The 16,484-nt window shown below is 45.2% G+C and overlaps 1 protein-coding gene across 1 annotated transcript in view; it reads right to left on the bottom strand.

Annotated features, from left to right (window-relative positions):
* Window positions 1–3,616, bottom strand: part of KCNH5 (potassium voltage-gated channel subfamily H member 5) — a 159,749-nt gene extending 156,133 nt beyond the window's left edge. The window contains exon 1 of the mRNA XM_075031045.1: window positions 3,529–3,616. Coding sequence (XP_074887146.1) covers window positions 3,529–3,601 — 73 coding nt within the window. The 5' untranslated portion in view covers window positions 3,602–3,616. The remainder of the gene's footprint in view (window positions 1–3,528) is intronic.
* Between the last annotated feature and the right edge of the window lie 12,868 nt (window positions 3,617–16,484).

Raw genomic sequence — 16,484 nt, forward strand, 5'->3', positions numbered from 1 at the left:
AGTAATAACGGGCACAGACTGCTGAGAACATCTTAGGAGATAACATTGCCCTAAGGAAGGCCCTTATTAAAAGTCCAAAAATACTAATGGCAGTAAAAGGCAGTCACCTTAATGTGATTTAACCCAGTGCTCTCACAAACCACTTCTTTGAGCTCAGCAAAACACCTGGTGTTCTTAAGATCCAGGGCACAGTCAAGGCTGTAGCGAGATCATATCAATCTTTGTGAGCCTCAGATAAGGCCTTTACTTGATGAATTTTCACTGTGCTTTAAAAGAAAAAAAAAAAAAAAAAGATTGCAGAGAGTGCACTGAGATTACCCTGAAGATAGGTCTGTGTGTCCCAAGGGCTCGTCCCTTTTTACCAACCACAGCACTTGATCTAACGACAGACCCCGCTTCTCCCTGCAGACTTTGTCTCTCCTCGAGTGGAGCTCAGCTGTGGTGTGGGCAAAGAACCCGCAAAGCAGCTTTGAGGTTACCGTCCACCACCAAATACTTTGGGAAGCACCTGCAACGTGCTGCTGTCCAAAAAGCCAAGTATGCTGCTGCTCTAAAACACTTCACAAGCTCCAAGGCGTAAAGTCATCTCTCAAAGAGAGGTTCCCCGGACAAAGGGGCATCACGGGAACCCCCCCATCGCTTTGGCAGTTGCTCCATCCTTCCCAAACACGTTGGCTGGGAGAGGAACGTCCAGCAGAGCAGCCCAGAAATCCCACCACTCCATACGGAGGGCAGAAGAGCCACAGCCTCCCCGTTCCTTTCTGCTTAGCTCTTTGATGCTTTGCTCCTGACTAACTCACCGTGAACGTTTCTCCCACAATTTTAATCTCATTTGTAGCCAAAGCTGGGGTGGAAAGGTTCACAACTATTCCTAAAGAGAAAATGCATAGATAATGCTGAAAATTGAATATATGATTGTTTTTAGCAGCAGGCTCACCGCCATACTAAGTCTGCACACCGGGTTCCCGCTATGCCAGTTCTGACTTGCTCCATTTTAAAATTATTGCAATTTTGTCTATAAATTTTGTTATTCAGATCCACCTCTGGCAATTCTGAGTAATTTGTCTCCACCTACATCTCATTTTGAAACTACTGCTTCCATTTCACCTGAAGCACAGCCTATATGCCGAAATACCTGTCTAAGTTTTCGAGCCATACGTATTGTCTAATAGAAGATATTACCTCTATCTACAAACCTTCTCCTGGTTGTTAAGAGAAGACTTATGGTCAAGAAGTGCCGTGGGATTCCCTAAGTGTGAGAAATCTCAAAAGAGAGTGTTCTTGAACCAGGAAAGGTGATAGAAGGGCTTTTTTTGAGGATGCTGAAGATGTATTTTAAAAACCAATCATCAGTCTTTCCTTCATCCTGTTCCTCAACTTTGGAGCCTGTCTCTTGGAATCTGGTGAATCCAAGTATAAAAACAAAACCCAGCACACTGTCAGCAGACCAAATCCTTGCCTTCTACCAAGCACTGGCAGGAGATCCTCGAACCAGATGTGCTCTACTGGATACCATTAAGTTTGGATTAAACAGTGCTCAATCCAATGAAAATTACTATTTCTATAAAGGACAAATAGGGTTATGTCCTGGATGACAAAACCAAGAACTAAATCATGTTTCAGGGCACAACACCGACCACTTACATGAGTTAAAAACAAATTCCCAACCCACGTTTTGCATTCTTGTCCAATGGGGCAGATTTGCCTCTGTAGCACCATGCTTAGGCACCATCAGTGGCAGAGAAAAAGCAGAATGAATGACCAAATCAGCATGATTTATGCTCCCAAATTAGACCAGGTTAAAAACTGGCGGGGGATACGTGTTTTTAAAGTACAATGTTCGAAAGCCTTCTGAGCTTTTCCAGTTTTTGACTTCTCAAAGCTTAACTGAGCCTTCACCAGGGAGGACATGTGATTTAATTAGAGCACGATACAAAAGCATGGCAATCCCAAACCGTGTTCCCAGCTCTGCCACTGACTTGCCGCATGACCTTGGGAAAGCAACCGTGATGCCTCAAGCCCCCGTTTACGCCACAATTCGAAGAACAGATTGGGAATGCTTCTGTGTGTCCTCTTCCACAGGAGCTGTGAAGTGTAATTAAATTCCACCCAGCACTTTGAAATTGTCAGAGGGAAAGTGCTACATAAACCCCTATTAATTAATTTTGCATTTAATGTTCTGGTAAATAAATACACTATTGCGGGAAACTAGCTCTTCGTGATCGTGCAGCTACAGAGCTCGACAGGGAGTCAGCTGCCGACCACAGAACTGACACAGGCAACACGGGAGGAAGGAAGCCCCCCAAAAAATGGTTGATGGTTTAATGCAAGGCTGGCGTTTCAACACACAACATTCTAAAACAAATTCTAAGTCCTCATCCCACTCTTGCTCCTGTGGAAGTCAATGAATCACTAATTCACTACCTGCCATCGAAATCAACTTCAAGCCAGCGCACCAGACCACATTAGTATGAACGTGAGGTAAAACCAGAACCGCGCAATAGGAAGGTGGAAGGGAACACTTTTCAGCACGACTGCACATCACATTAATGTCTTGATTAATAATACATGTGGCAGCTTTTCTCAATGCTCTGCTCTGCCCGCCTTTCCCATTCACGTCCCCAGATGCACGCTGGCACGGCAGTGCCTTGGTATGGCAGGGTCGCCCTAAACTTGGACTGTCCAAGGAGGTATCTTTTAGCAGATCCAAAGTCGAGGGGTCTCTTATTGGACTTCATCTGTGCCGACACTCATATGCTTCAGTAGTTCTGTGCCAGTGCAAAGACTACGTAAAAAAGGAATGTAACTAGCACAAGACTTGCCTAAAGCAGCATCTACCTTAACACACCTAGAGAGACGGTGTCTGCAACCACACCGTAACTTCAATGGAGCTGTATAGAGTACTCTTGATCAGTGCTTTGCCCTGGATGAAACGGTAAAAAACTCCAGCAGCAAGGAACAATTTGATGGCCATGCAGTCCTGAACCAGTCCTGTAAATATTCACCTAACAGAGGAGCTGTAGATGAGCAACTGCAGACAGTTCTTTACATATTTGCTCAGCCACAGGATTACCATCCTCCAAATCACAGTCACTCCCTCATCCTCTTTCCCCGTACCTTTGCCACGGACTTGAAAGTGTCACAGAATTACAAACCTGAACGAAAACTGGGTTGCAAGCCCAATTATTAGAGAACTAAAGAAGAAGGAAAAAAACCCGACCTGACGAGCAGACATGCTATTAGAAACGTAAATGATGACTACTTATTTTCAGAGGCAGCTCACCCAAAAAAAAAAAAAAAAAAAAAGCTACAAATTCCTAGTACCGACAACGATGTAAGAAGTGAGGGGGGGACAGGGAAAGGACGGCGGAGGGCAGGCTCCAAGCGGGGCACAGCGCACCCCGTTCCTTGAAGGCACCGCTTTGGCACAGACCCCACCAGCGTGGCAGCGGGGCGCGGCGGACGGACGGACGGACGGACGGAGGGACGGACGGACGGACGGAGGGATGAAGGAGGGGAATCTCTCACCGCTGGAGCGCCGGACAATGTTCTCCAGGAAGGTGTTCTGCGGTGCCACCAGCCCTCTCTTGCCCCCCGGCATCCTGCAGCGCCGGGCTCGGCGGCCGGGGGTGCGCGGTAGCGGCAGCGACAGCGGCGGCGGCGGCGGCGGCGGAGGGGGGGGGGGGCCGGCGGCGGCTGGTGCGCCCGGTGCCCGTGAGTCGCGCAGGGGCGGCCGCGGCCGCTCATGGTAGTGGCGCCCCCGCGGCGGCTGCAGCGCGGACTGGGGCCGCGCCGCCAACGGCGCCGCCGCCGCCGCCCGCCCGCCCGTTCGCCCGCCCCCCCCCCCGCGCCTGCGCGCCCGCCCCGCCGGGCGGCCCCGGGACCGGGAGATGGGCGGGGAGGGGGGGGGGCGGAGCGGGGATGCGCGGCGCGGGGGCACCCGGGGTCGCGTCCCGCCGAGCATCGGTCCCTGGTTGTCGCCGAGCAGGGCGCTCCGGGAAACCCCCTTCGAAGTTTTGCCCCGGTTCCCTGAGGGAGGCAAACCAAAAAAAAACCCCAAAACCAAACCCTCTAAGCCCCGGCATTTTCGCCTGAGCCCTGCTTTATTAGGACGTTCCCACGTTCTCAGCGGTGGGGTTTGGGAGAAAACGGGCTACCGAGTGCTATCTGACATAACGGAACGCGGCTGCATTTTGCCCACGAATGATAACCGTAAAGCGCAAGGTAACATGTAAAATGCCAGCCTCAACCATTTTTCCGGAGGATTCCTCCCTCTCCCGGTGAGAGCGGCTGTGAGGGGGAGGCAACAGGAGGCAGGTTTGGGGCCGGAGCGCTCTTTTCCATCATTTTTTTTTTTCAGGGCCCCAGCTCTACCGGGTTGCTCCTGTGCCGGAGCCCCAAAGGAGCGGATGAGTCAGTGCAGTGAGACGCCACACACCAATCAATCTCTGTGTAAGCCTTTCCCCACTCTTGACCCAGCCGCCTTTCTCCCTCCAGCCTTTTCATTACTCGGACAGTGTCTTTTAAAGGCATGGACAGTTAAATCCTGGAAGGAATTTCTCCACCTATTCCTTCTGCCTCTGCTGGTTTTGCATGCTGCTACAGACTAGAAAGGATCGTAGAAGGAAACAAGAGACGGAAAATCGCTGTCTGGCTAGGGCAGGAGCGTGCCCCGCAGAGCGCATCCCGGTCTGCTGCACGCTCCTGCTGTAGTTGGCCCAGGCAGCAGTGCTTCTCCCAGAGGACGTTATTCTGCTGTAGAAAAATCAATTCCCTTTTTTTTCCCAGCCTGTTATTAGCACCTCCTCCTTCCCGTGCTTCGGTCTTGGTCCAACAAGTCACACTGAGGTCACCTGAACTCACTCTGTTGCAGGAGCAGCTCTTTCAACCTGGGTGCCAGGACTGCTGTCCCTGCCAGCCGGCCCGCAGGCAGCTGCTGAAAGGAAAAGGTCTGGTTCTGCTTTCATTTAAACAAATGCAAATCAGGAGGAGCTCCATTACTTAGCATACAGAAGCTCCGTCAGCTTGTGAATGCTGATATAAACCTAGCTTGAGAGGTGAACCGGACCCTATTTGTCAAACACTTATTGGTTCACCCCCACCACCCCCAGTTCTGAAATCTTCAGGACTTTGCTTAGAGTGGTGTGGTTTAAAAGATGCTCCTGCTGAGCTCTGCCCCAGATACAGGGAAATTTGGCTCCTGGTAATTGGCAGGTGGACGGCGACACACCTTCATTTCTTTCCAGTGAGCAGCAGCCATATAAAAACCTCTGTGCACAGGCAAATACTATGTGACTGATCTGTCTGGACAGTATTGCCAGGACCTCTGTTCCCCAATTCCCTCCGTTTCACCCAATTTGAACCCAATTTGAATCCTTCTACTCATTTCCCATACTTATTTTGAAACCTAGATTTGCCTACTTACCTCATCCCCCCAATCTTTTGATTAACACATCAAACCCCTTCTTGTTTACCCTTTCTACTAAACTTCTCCATTGTGGTGTGGCAGTCATGCCCAAGAGCCACTCTATCCTCCCTGCTCCATCTCCTCAACTTCAGCTCCCACTATTAAGTTTTGCTGCTATATTTCCAGTGGTGCTAATTAAACAATCAGTTATGGAGAGGGACAAGCTCCAAAAACATATCTTTAAATATCACAGATGTCTGATAGGGCAGGACATGTGGTGGGATGCTTGCCTCTCCATCAAGGTAGCAAAAAACTCCAGAGGACACCTCTTTTTTTCCTGAAATGCTGGATGAGGCTAAAGATAACCTTGAAAAGAAGAGTCTGATAAAGAAAGCAAACTGGGAATTGCAAAGACACTCTTGTCTTCTTTGGGGGATCTTCAAATTGTGCTTGGAAACGGCATCAAGCCACCATGGAGGAAGCCGTCAGAAAGGTTTGAGGTCAGTGTAAGTAGGAAAAAGGCAGCTAAGCAGTTTCTTTCCAAATGAAAAATACTCCAGTCTCAACCAGCTGTTCTTAAATGTGGCAGAAAATTCACTGTCATTCAAAATGCATTTATTCTTTTATCCCAGAACAGGTAAGTCAACACAGTTTGAATTTTAGGGAAATAGTTAGTTGTTAAAACTTTAAAAAAAAAAGCCTAAGCTAACCATAACGAGATTCCTGATGGAAGATCAGAGGATTCCTAGTTCTTCTTTCTTCCCAGCTTTCAAACTTTATTTCTTTAAGCAAAGAGACTGGCTTTCTTTCCTAAAAGGAAAAAAGGCTAAAAGGGAATGAGCACATTGCTGTGCCAGGGTAAAAGAGTAATCACAATTCCTTCCTCTTCTGCTTCACCATTTCTTTTCTTCTGAAATTTGAAACACCTGCTCAGGGTGATTTACCTCTTTACTGGTATTTCTACAAAAGGCATGACACCCCATATCCACTGAGCAGTGGGCAAACATCAGCTCCCACGGCAAGTGGAGACACCGCACGCTCTAAAATTCAGCTCCATCCAGTGAGGAGCTTCCCCTTTGAATGCAAAGCTACAGGAGAGGGTTATTTTACTTCAGGGACTAACATTTCTGAACTGGTTCTTATACACAGCATAGAGCTTTAAATGTATCTTCCATGAATTTATGAATTGAAAAATTGTCACTGGGGACTCAGGGGGCTCCTAGAAGAGGAGGGAGGCACAGGCCAGCATAAACAGGTCAGGCACTGGTCCACCCCAATGGCCCGAGTCATTAAAACACGCGAGCTGCTGAACCGATTCACAACATCGCCTTTGCTTTCAGTGTTTGGAGGTAATAAGGTGAGTCAGGTTCCCTGGGACCACCTTGGGCACTCAGTGAGACCCAGCCACATAGGTCTAAAAATATTGTGAGCAGAACTGAGTGATGGGATACCCTTGGCAAGGCTCAAGGCTGTTTTCTAACACAGGTGCACACAGAAGACTTCCCATTCTAAAAATCATAATCAAAATGACCACAAGCTTTGGTTATAAACAGCACAATTTTTACAAATCAGGCTATGAACTCCAAAACTAACAATGTTTGATTTCCAAGAGATTTGTGTTTCATGACTTCCCGGTATATCGCTGAAACAAGGGCTCAAGTGGGAAACAGGTGCCAGAGGGAGATGTTTGAAGCATTCTAACTGCAGGAAAAGCAGGTAGAGTTTGGTCCTTAAAGCCCAGAGGATCTGCACAGAAGAATGTGACAAAAGAGACTTTTCTGGTATCCTTAAGGCATGAGGTCCTTAGTAAATCTTCTCCATGGTTAAAGTACACCTGTTGTCACAAACTGGAGTGGGACAACAGGTGAGCTTGTACTGCAACTTTCTTCTCCTCAGCAGGGAGGACTGTAAGGTGAATTCTCTTTTACTGGCTCCAAAACACCACCCAAGAAGTGTGTGTGGGACTCGTCAGAAATCTGCAGGAAGCAAGCATCTGTGAGCCCACTGTCCCTTTCACCATGCAAGTGAAATCTGAGTTCAAAAGTTACTGAGGGGATGCCATCAGATCTGCTTAGGCATGTGACAGCATTTCTTCATTTGGTTTGGACAGTAGCCTTCAGAAAGGAGGAAATACCTCTGCTCATACCAACAGCTGATAATATCAAGAAAGAATACTTAGGGGGAAAAAAAGGGGGGGGGGGGATAAATTACAGTTTCTTTCCTATTTTTTTTGTCATTTGCTTCCTCTCCCATTAGAAATTCGAAAAAGTGGTTTGACAGACAGGAAATCAATAAAAACTTTACCAAAGTTGTTGCTATTGGTATAAAAATTGATGGAAAATATGAGTGAAACCTCAGAGCCAAAGTACTTGCTGGTATCTGATTTGGCACCGATGAGAATTCATTCTCTGTTGTGTTGCACAAGTCTGGACAACTAGACCTGGAAGTTATGGATCCCTTTGGCAGTCCAAAGCAAAGGGATGCAGAACTCATGTGAGACTACAGCATTGAGAGGGTCAGATGATAGCTGAGTCGAGCACACAGGAATTAGGAAAAATTAAGGCTTCCAGCGTGTCGTGCGCCTAGGATACACTCAGGGTGGTGCTCAGCGAACAGGTAATGGCTAAGTCTTTCCCCTTTATGCTTCTCATTCAACATGGCCCTGTGCCCTATTCCTGGGACACCAGCCAACCTCTGCTCAAGTATGGCATGATTAATTTCTTTGTGGTGCTCATCACTAATCTGCTGGTGCTTTGTAGGCATCAATGAACGTCTTCTGCATTTTACCTTGTCCTACAGGGATCAGACAGGAAACTGGGGCCCAGTGAGATTAAGGTCAAAATTGTCTGGTAATTCATAGCGCCCAGCTTGAGGTAGCCAGGATCCTATAGCAGAGGAGTCCCACTTTAGCAGAAGATTACATGTTCAGTGTCCGGTGACTTCAATTATGGTTGTGAGAGCAAAGCATTTCTCCAGATCACAAACTGTGCATTTCCCATGAGCTTATGAGAAAAATAGGAAGAATAGGCACTGAGAGACACTAGGTTCGAGTGACTTGCACAGCTTCATGGAAGAGCCCTGTAACAGATTTAACAATTCCAGGTCTTGTTTGCTTTTAACCTAAGATTTTATAGACCTTACCTTATTGCTTCATACATTTCATTTTCTCTAATGAGCATACAGAAGGTATGACAGGCCAAAGCCACACAGAAGTTGGAAGCCAGTGGAGGAGATGTATACACACACATGTATATGAAATATTGTGGGGAATGTAACTGAAGACTGTTGCAATGACTAGACATAAGGGCAGAAGCAACCCAATCATCATATAGGCATTGCCTCACTTCGCAGTGCTTAGAAACCCCAACTTTACTTTTCCACAGGCTTTTCTTAAGCTTGAATCTGACACTTGGTAAAAAAGCCTTTAAAATATTATCATTCTATTAACTTTTTTTTTCCATATTCCTTCACCTGCAAAGTCTGTGCTTCAGTTATCATCAGTCCAGATGTGCAGTCACAGGGAGCCATTAAAGCTTCTGAAATGACCTAAAGTAACACCTCGAATTTAACAGCATCAGAACTTTCAAAGTCCATTATCACAGCACCAGGCAGGTGTTGCAAGGTCCAAACCAAGACTCCAGTGGACTTTCTCCCTGGAAAGAAAGGAAATTCCTTCTTTTCAAGGGTACAGCGTTCATATATCTAACCCCGCAAGGAAATCATTACAGATGCTGCGGCACATTTATGGGTAAGAAACATACAGTGATAGAAGTGAAAGTTTTCACGTCTTTGAGACTTTCGAGAGAGAAAAGGTGGGAACCTCAAACTCCTACTTGGAAAGGAGAGGAGGAAAGAGTCCTCTGAGGTAACCGAAAAACCCAGTAAGACCAGTACCACAGGACAGCAGCTTACAGATGCCTGAGAAGCAAGGTTTGGGACAAGGATGGATGGGGCACAGTCACAGAAGTCAGTGGTGTAAATGATTGGTGTTCAGTAGGTCAAAAAGGTATGTGGAATAAGGAGAGGAAACGTTATATCAGCATAAGGACAGCAAATGTCAGCACTGAGGTTAATCACACGCGGCTCTAATGAGCCTGCGGCAACATCCCCTTCCAGGGTTTCTTCCTGAGAAATAAGCTGATAGGAACCAATAATTTATTGTCAGACTTTACAGAGATAAATCACCGGATTAATTACAGAAAGCCAAGAAAAACAGATTGATGTTCTTCTCGTCTTGCCTTTTTTTTTTTTTTTAAGGGGAAAATATTTCTACTCACAAACAGGTAATGCCTGAAATAACAATCATGTGAAGATGGGATTACAGAGTATTCCCGTGCTTCAAAATCATACTCTTTGGGTTATTTTTGCCAATAGCTGAATCATCACAGAAAAGGAAACAATCCACGGTTATATCTTAGAAGAAGTGTTTTGCATTTAAAGTGGTGCCCAGCCAAAAGCACCTCACGGAAGCATCTTCTGTTTCTCTTGGCCTTCTGGACTAATCCTAAAGTCTTTATAGGCCAAAAAAATCCTTGCAGGCATGCTCTGAGGAAATCCATAACAGAGGCAAAGTCTGCACGGGCTCACAGGTCCTTCCTAGGCCCAGTTTACAATACACAAAAAACTGCTTTTAATTCCAGGATGCAATGCCTGCGGGTGTCTTTCAACTACTTGAGCCAGCAATAAATCCTTGACACCATAAGGGCAGGGAACTCAGAAATAAGTGGTATCCTAACAGCAGAAAGGGCTATTTTTTCAGGCAGCAGTGGATAATAGTTTGGATTAAGTCTAACAGAGGTCCCAAACAGCATAATATTCCCCCCTGCACCCCCACAGGTCCCAATCCCACCAGTGGGGAGCTGGGGTAGTATGAAATGAAGAGCTGCAAATACCCCCCACTCTTCTTCTCCAGCCATGGTCACGCATGAGGGACAGGAGGAAAGCAAGCACCCCACTGGAGGATGGAGCCATTTTCTGCATCAGGGCTGTTCTTCAGGCTTCCTGCAGACTCAAAGACATGGATTGCTTCATAGGGTATGATCTGACCATGTTTCCAGGCTTTTGGGGGGACTCTCAAGGAAAGAAACTTTTCTTTGTTAAAGAAGTAAAAGCTGAGAGTCTCTAATCCTATGACTCCAGGAGCTGGGGCTCTAGGTCTGATCTTTTTTTGTTGTTGTTGAATCTTTTTTCCTTCCACACTTGGTAGCATGAACGTGTAGAAAGCAGCCAGGAAAGCTGCACTGGCAGGAGGGAGGACAGACCAACTAGCTATCAGTGGTGCTCGTGGCAAAAGCTGTGGCAGGTAGGACAGTCTGAGACAGACCATCACTTCATTTTCCTTCCCAGAGGTGTTACAAGTTATTCCCACATCTGACACCTCCTCTGGACCTTTCTCTGTGTGAGAACCGCATTGGGTTCTGGAGCCTCTTCTGTAATGAGCAGGAGCTACAGAAAAAGCCTTCTACAGAACTGTTACAGGAATGCCTCTGAGAGCCTGAGGATTGTGCATCAAGTACACTAGAAAAATCTCAAGACTTTTTGGCAGCTGAAGCTTCGACATAAGTGGATGACATTAAATTGTCCTGAAAATTATGAACTTAAAAAAAAAAACGAACCACAAAAAAAACCCACAGAAAAATGCTTTAAACACAATGTTTGCTTCTAATGTAGGTAGTCTAAGTTAAGCATTTTATATGTTTGGATAAAATGTTATAACAACAGTGATGCAGTTAAGAACAAGGGTTTTTTCAATTTTAAACCTATTTATATGCACTTGTTTATAAAAAATGTCTTTGAGAAGGAAATTACTTATACCAGGGCTCAGCTCAGCTGCGATATTTTTTTTTAGAAATTGTCATTAGAACTCAGCAGGGGGTTAAATGTTGAGTTTAAACATAACTTGTTAAAACTTGTATTACTGGAAAGCCAGAAATTTTCGGCAATGAAGACACTATACCTATACATACATATACCTACATGGTTCAGTTTGAGCTAAAGACAGGCAAAAAAATATTGCTCTATAGATAGCAAACTAAGACAGAACATTTGGGCTAGCAAAAAAAATGAGGGTAGAGCCCACAATCAGACTTAGATCCTCTTATTGCCAGCCTGATGCTTCATGCACCTGCCCCAAACTCCCTTTCGGGTAGAGAGAAGGATGACACCAGATGCATGTCTGCACCAACCCTTGCTCGCATACTTTCTCTTCACAGAGATGGGTTTGACATGGAAACCTTAATTTCAATGTATAGTACAGCAAAACCAGTTACCTATGGGTGCATCACACAACAGAGGAATTGATCATTCATGCCATTCTGGAAGGCAACTGATGGTTGTCCCTTCCATACACGTTATCCTTCAAGGTATGTCTAACTGCAATAGGAAAAAAAAAATTATGAGTCCCTTTTCATAACTACTGAGGCAAAAGATCTGCAGGATAACCACATAGATTCCACAGTAAACATCTAATTCAGCTAAATATTTTTGCACCAGTGAATTTTTCCACTGAGCTCAGTGCTAACGTGGCCTATGCACAGCTTAGCTGTCCAGGCTTAGGATGAGTGGTAGCTGGCTGTCCAGTTTTTCTTCTTTAGTTTAATTCTGTGCAAGTTTTCATATTGATTTTCACAGAAGCAGAAAGAAGTTCTTAAATTGGTATGTTTATAATAGTGACTCTTCAGAAAAGTTAAAAAACTTAGCATAGAATTGCCTCTTTTTAGTGCAGTTAATCTCGACCTATCACCACACTGGCAATGTTTTCTTGCATTAAGTTTTATTAGGATTTGCTGCTGGCTTTGCAGAAAATATAACATAGATGCAGAATCTGCTGACACACAAACCTTTCATAACAAGTAACACGGCTGCTACTCCAGCACTTATTTGGAAAGTGGTTACATCTTACATGACTAATTGATTAGGATGGAAAAGGTTTCCCTAATTTTCTGTTCTATTGGATACACAGAATAGCACAACTCTTCACGAACACAAGCAGGTCCAACAGATGAGATGCTGTTTAAAATGCAGTTCAGACTGAATTAAGTACTGAAGGACACTAAACTCCGCTTTACAAGAAGGAAGGATCTGCCAGGGCATTGACCAAACGACTGTCAAAAATATCTTGCTAGATAATCTGGTTGCTTCCCTTAAGACTACAAACATGCCAGGTAAGCAATGTAAGGTAAAACACATTTTTCTTTCTATAGTGGGTGGCCAGTCTGAAGCCTACAGACCTTGTCCTGCCTGCAGCGCCTTTGGACTGTGGAAGAAGTCTTAAGATGTGGTGTCCCCCAGAGTCAAGTCACTGGAGCTGGAGCAACTACAGGGTCCCTCCTGGACCAGGACACACATCCCAGCACTCAGGAGACCAAAGCTGTCACCACTCAGGGGCTGAAACTGCAGCTGCAGGTGCTATCATGCTCTAACCTTTCCTCAAGACCTTCTTGCTGCTCTAGAAAAGTGCACAAGAGCGACAGAAGACCTGCACCACAGACAGCACAACTGCTTCTGAGTCTGGCACAGAATGAGACATCGAGACCAACACATACGTGTAAGCACAGGGAACTGCTCCTGGGCTTGGGCCAGAGTAACCCAAGGCCATTTTTGAAAGAGGTCCGCAAACATCAAAGTGGGGTTTAATTTTGATACTTGGCCCCTGGGCTCACACCAGACCCGTATATTAGCTCCCCATGATCCATGCTTTGGAAATCCTGACCAAGAACTTTAAAATGCACTAGCGTACACCCACAGCAAGCTTTCAGGCTTTGAAATTTTACAGACCAGCTGTACTCTAGCACCATCCACTCACTGATGCAAGTACCAGGCTGCAGGAGATGAGCAATGCAAACTACAGGAAAGGTATCCTGGAAGGGCAAAAAGAAAACTTATTCCATGGCAGGTAAGTTGTTCAGTACATACATCCAAAAAACAGATGTCGGGAAGCAGGAGGAGAGATGAGCAAAGAGATGAATATCTGAGTGTTCTTTCTATTGGTGAATCTGATCCAACCCTCTGCCCTGCTAACGACCCTCCTTTTTCAAATTACAAGCTGCTCCTGTGTTGAAGACTTGAATGGGAAGTTCACCTCTAAGCATTTGGACTTTAGTTGGAAAACATCACTGTTAACATTAAGAAGATAGTCAGATATATGCGGAAATTGGAGCAGGTTCCAAGAGGAAGCTATTGTAGCAATTACCTTTTAGTAACTTAAACTTTGACATCTTTAAGAGTTTCATTTAGTCATACAGGCAAACCTGCAATCTGATAGAAGCAATTAAAACTAAGCTGCTTCTTAGAGTGCATTGAAGGGAGCCTGGGCTGTCCTTCTCATGCAGATACGGCACTTAAAGGAACTGTCTGCGAGCCCGTGCTCTGGGATGTCTCCCACAACCTGTTTAATAATGCAGAGCTGTCTGTTAAGATCCAACGTACAAACTGGGCAACGGGCGGAGGTCAGAAACACTGGGCAGCAGCAAATTGGACACGCAAGCACTTGGATCCTCCTTGTGATTTTCTCCAGCCAACGAGGCTGACAAATGCTCTGTAACCCAGGGAAGCCAAATGGAGCCAAGTCCCGCCACAGCGGAGAGCGGTGGGAGAGCGGTACAGCCCCTGCTCTGAAGACCAGCTGGTCCAGTACATCAGAGCAACCCAGGCATTTGAGAAATGCCGCCACTGGGCATTTCCCACTTCCAACAGAGCGGTTTGGGGTTAGGCACCCAGGGGAAGACACTGACTGAATGCGCTTACCATTAGGACAAATGTTTGGGAAGCATCCAACCCTCCTTGCTTCAGGCACCACCTAAAAAGACCTGCCAAAAACTGTACCCTCCCTTATCACCGGCAGGTTTGCAAAGTTATATCCATTTTTCTCGGGCAAATGTTGTGCTTTACTTTATAAACTCTCATATGTCTGCAGCACCCTGCTACAGGACTGGCTGTTTGCAGTTGTAGCCCCTTCATCTTCTTGCTAGATAAAAACGAACAAGAGTCCTCTTGCCTGTTTTTTATGACAGGGGTATGAAGAGGGCTCGGGGGAAGGGAGATACTGTGTGCCACTGATCCAATTAGAATTTCTCTTCTCTGACTGTGGGGGACCAAGAATTGCTCACAGCATCCCAGATGCACTTGCAGGCAAAAGCTCTACAACTGCTAGAGGCTGCTAATTTATTTACTTTATTTCAAAATCATAACTGTTACTTTACTCTGGAAGAAATTAAAGTTATTAGGTTATGTAAAACCCATTTCAACATAAGGCAGGTAATTAAATCAACTTCTTGAAACTTAGAGCATCGGTACATTTTAGCCAACAATTTGTTTTGACATTGCTTTATGAAAGCAGTTCTCCTCAGCTGTACCACCTAGTCATTTAACATCTACTTCCTTAACTTATTTCTATATTTCCAAATGCAGCTCAAATTAACTGTAGATTGTAGAAATCACTTCACCTAAAACAGTTATCCAGCTGCTTGGATGTGACAGGAGCTCAGACCAGGCTACAGTTTTCCAACTTCATGTGTTAAGAGTAAAATTTGCTTCCATGTCAGTGCTATAAATATAAAAACCCCACATCTTCCTCAGAATGTATATATGAATAGTCCCACGTACAGGAGTATGAGTGGTTGTAGCCATAATAATTATTTCTGTAATAAATATTACTTTCATTTTTGAAGACAACAATTTCTGCTTGCACTGTAGCTCCTCACTAAAGTCCTTTGCATTCAGTAATTAAATAACTCAGGGCAAGGTTTGCTCCATAATGAAGAGTAGCAGTTGACCGTGTACTGTTGAACCTAATTTCCATCAGAAAGATATAATTGCAGCGTTACTTTAATTTCTGGTTAGAAAACTGCAAATCATCAATACAAACCAATTTGCACCAGAAACGCTCATATTTTTCAAGTGCTTTTTGAGCTACAGATGATACAAAAATCATCTGGTTCTTAGTTACATCAATCTCACTTATCTTCATCTTGAAATAGACACAAACTAGACCTAAAGAAAACAGAACAGACTTATACAGTTATTAAATCTTCTGGAAAAAACAGAATCCTGTATCTTTTGTAGGATACAGGATTCCCATCCTGCTGTTTTCAATCAAATAACTTTGAGATTTTTCTCTGCTAGGAGTAGAAATACACATTTAATAAGCATAAACCTAATGCCCCCTGTTGGTTATATATAGCTAAAAACCTAGCCTATGCACATAGAGATTCCTGCATCTGTTACAGCTAACAAAAGCATTGTACAGACGTTTAAGATTTTATACAGGCACAGAGATTATGCTCTGGATTCATCTGGATGCATTTCTCGCCTCCTCTACAGGCAAGGAGCCACATCCCGGTACAAAGGATGCTTCTGTGTGTACAAAGCTAGTCCTAATCGCAGGAGTGCTCTCTAATAACCTGTCCTGCAGGCTCAAACACTGTACATGGCAATCAGCAGTCGTATAGCCTAGGGCCTCTGCCTTACCTGATAGAATAAGCCAGAATGCTAATTGTGGGTCAGGTGTTTAAAACAAAAGCTACGTGGGGTTTTTAGCTTTTCCATAACACATTTCAGTAGTTTCTGAGGAGACACTCCAACTGAAAACTAACAACATCTTCAGCTGGGTAAGTTTTCTGTAGTCATTTTATCCTAAATTTGGAATTGCCCTTTATTAAAAAAAAGCTCCAGGAACAAGTAAACAAAAATACCCCAAATGATGCGAAGCTTTTTCACCAAAGCATACTTTGGCCCACAGCACTCTTTCTGTTGAGTGAAGTGTTTCGCCCGGCTCTGGCCAGCAGAAGACACGGAACGACTCCTGCTACCTGCGGTCTCAGGAGCGGTAACAGAGCCAAGAAGTTCAGAGGTGAGAATCACTTCTGCAAGTGACAGGAGTTTGCTCGCACCCATCTCTGTGCCTTTGCCTTTCAGCAAGGATTACTGCCAGCTGCCCAGAGCTGACCATTACCTGTCCCCCCCAGCCACATCCCCAGCGGAGGGTGCTGACCAGTCCTCCACAGCTGGCTGAGCATCCCTCCCTCAGAAAGACACCACGCGGTAGGCAAGTAATAAAGACCTCAGACCTGGGCAGCAG

This window comes from Buteo buteo, chromosome 6 (genome assembly GCF_964188355.1).
Source record: "Buteo buteo chromosome 6, bButBut1.hap1.1, whole genome shotgun sequence".
In the NCBI taxonomy this organism is placed as follows: domain Eukaryota; kingdom Metazoa; phylum Chordata; class Aves; order Accipitriformes; family Accipitridae; genus Buteo; species Buteo buteo.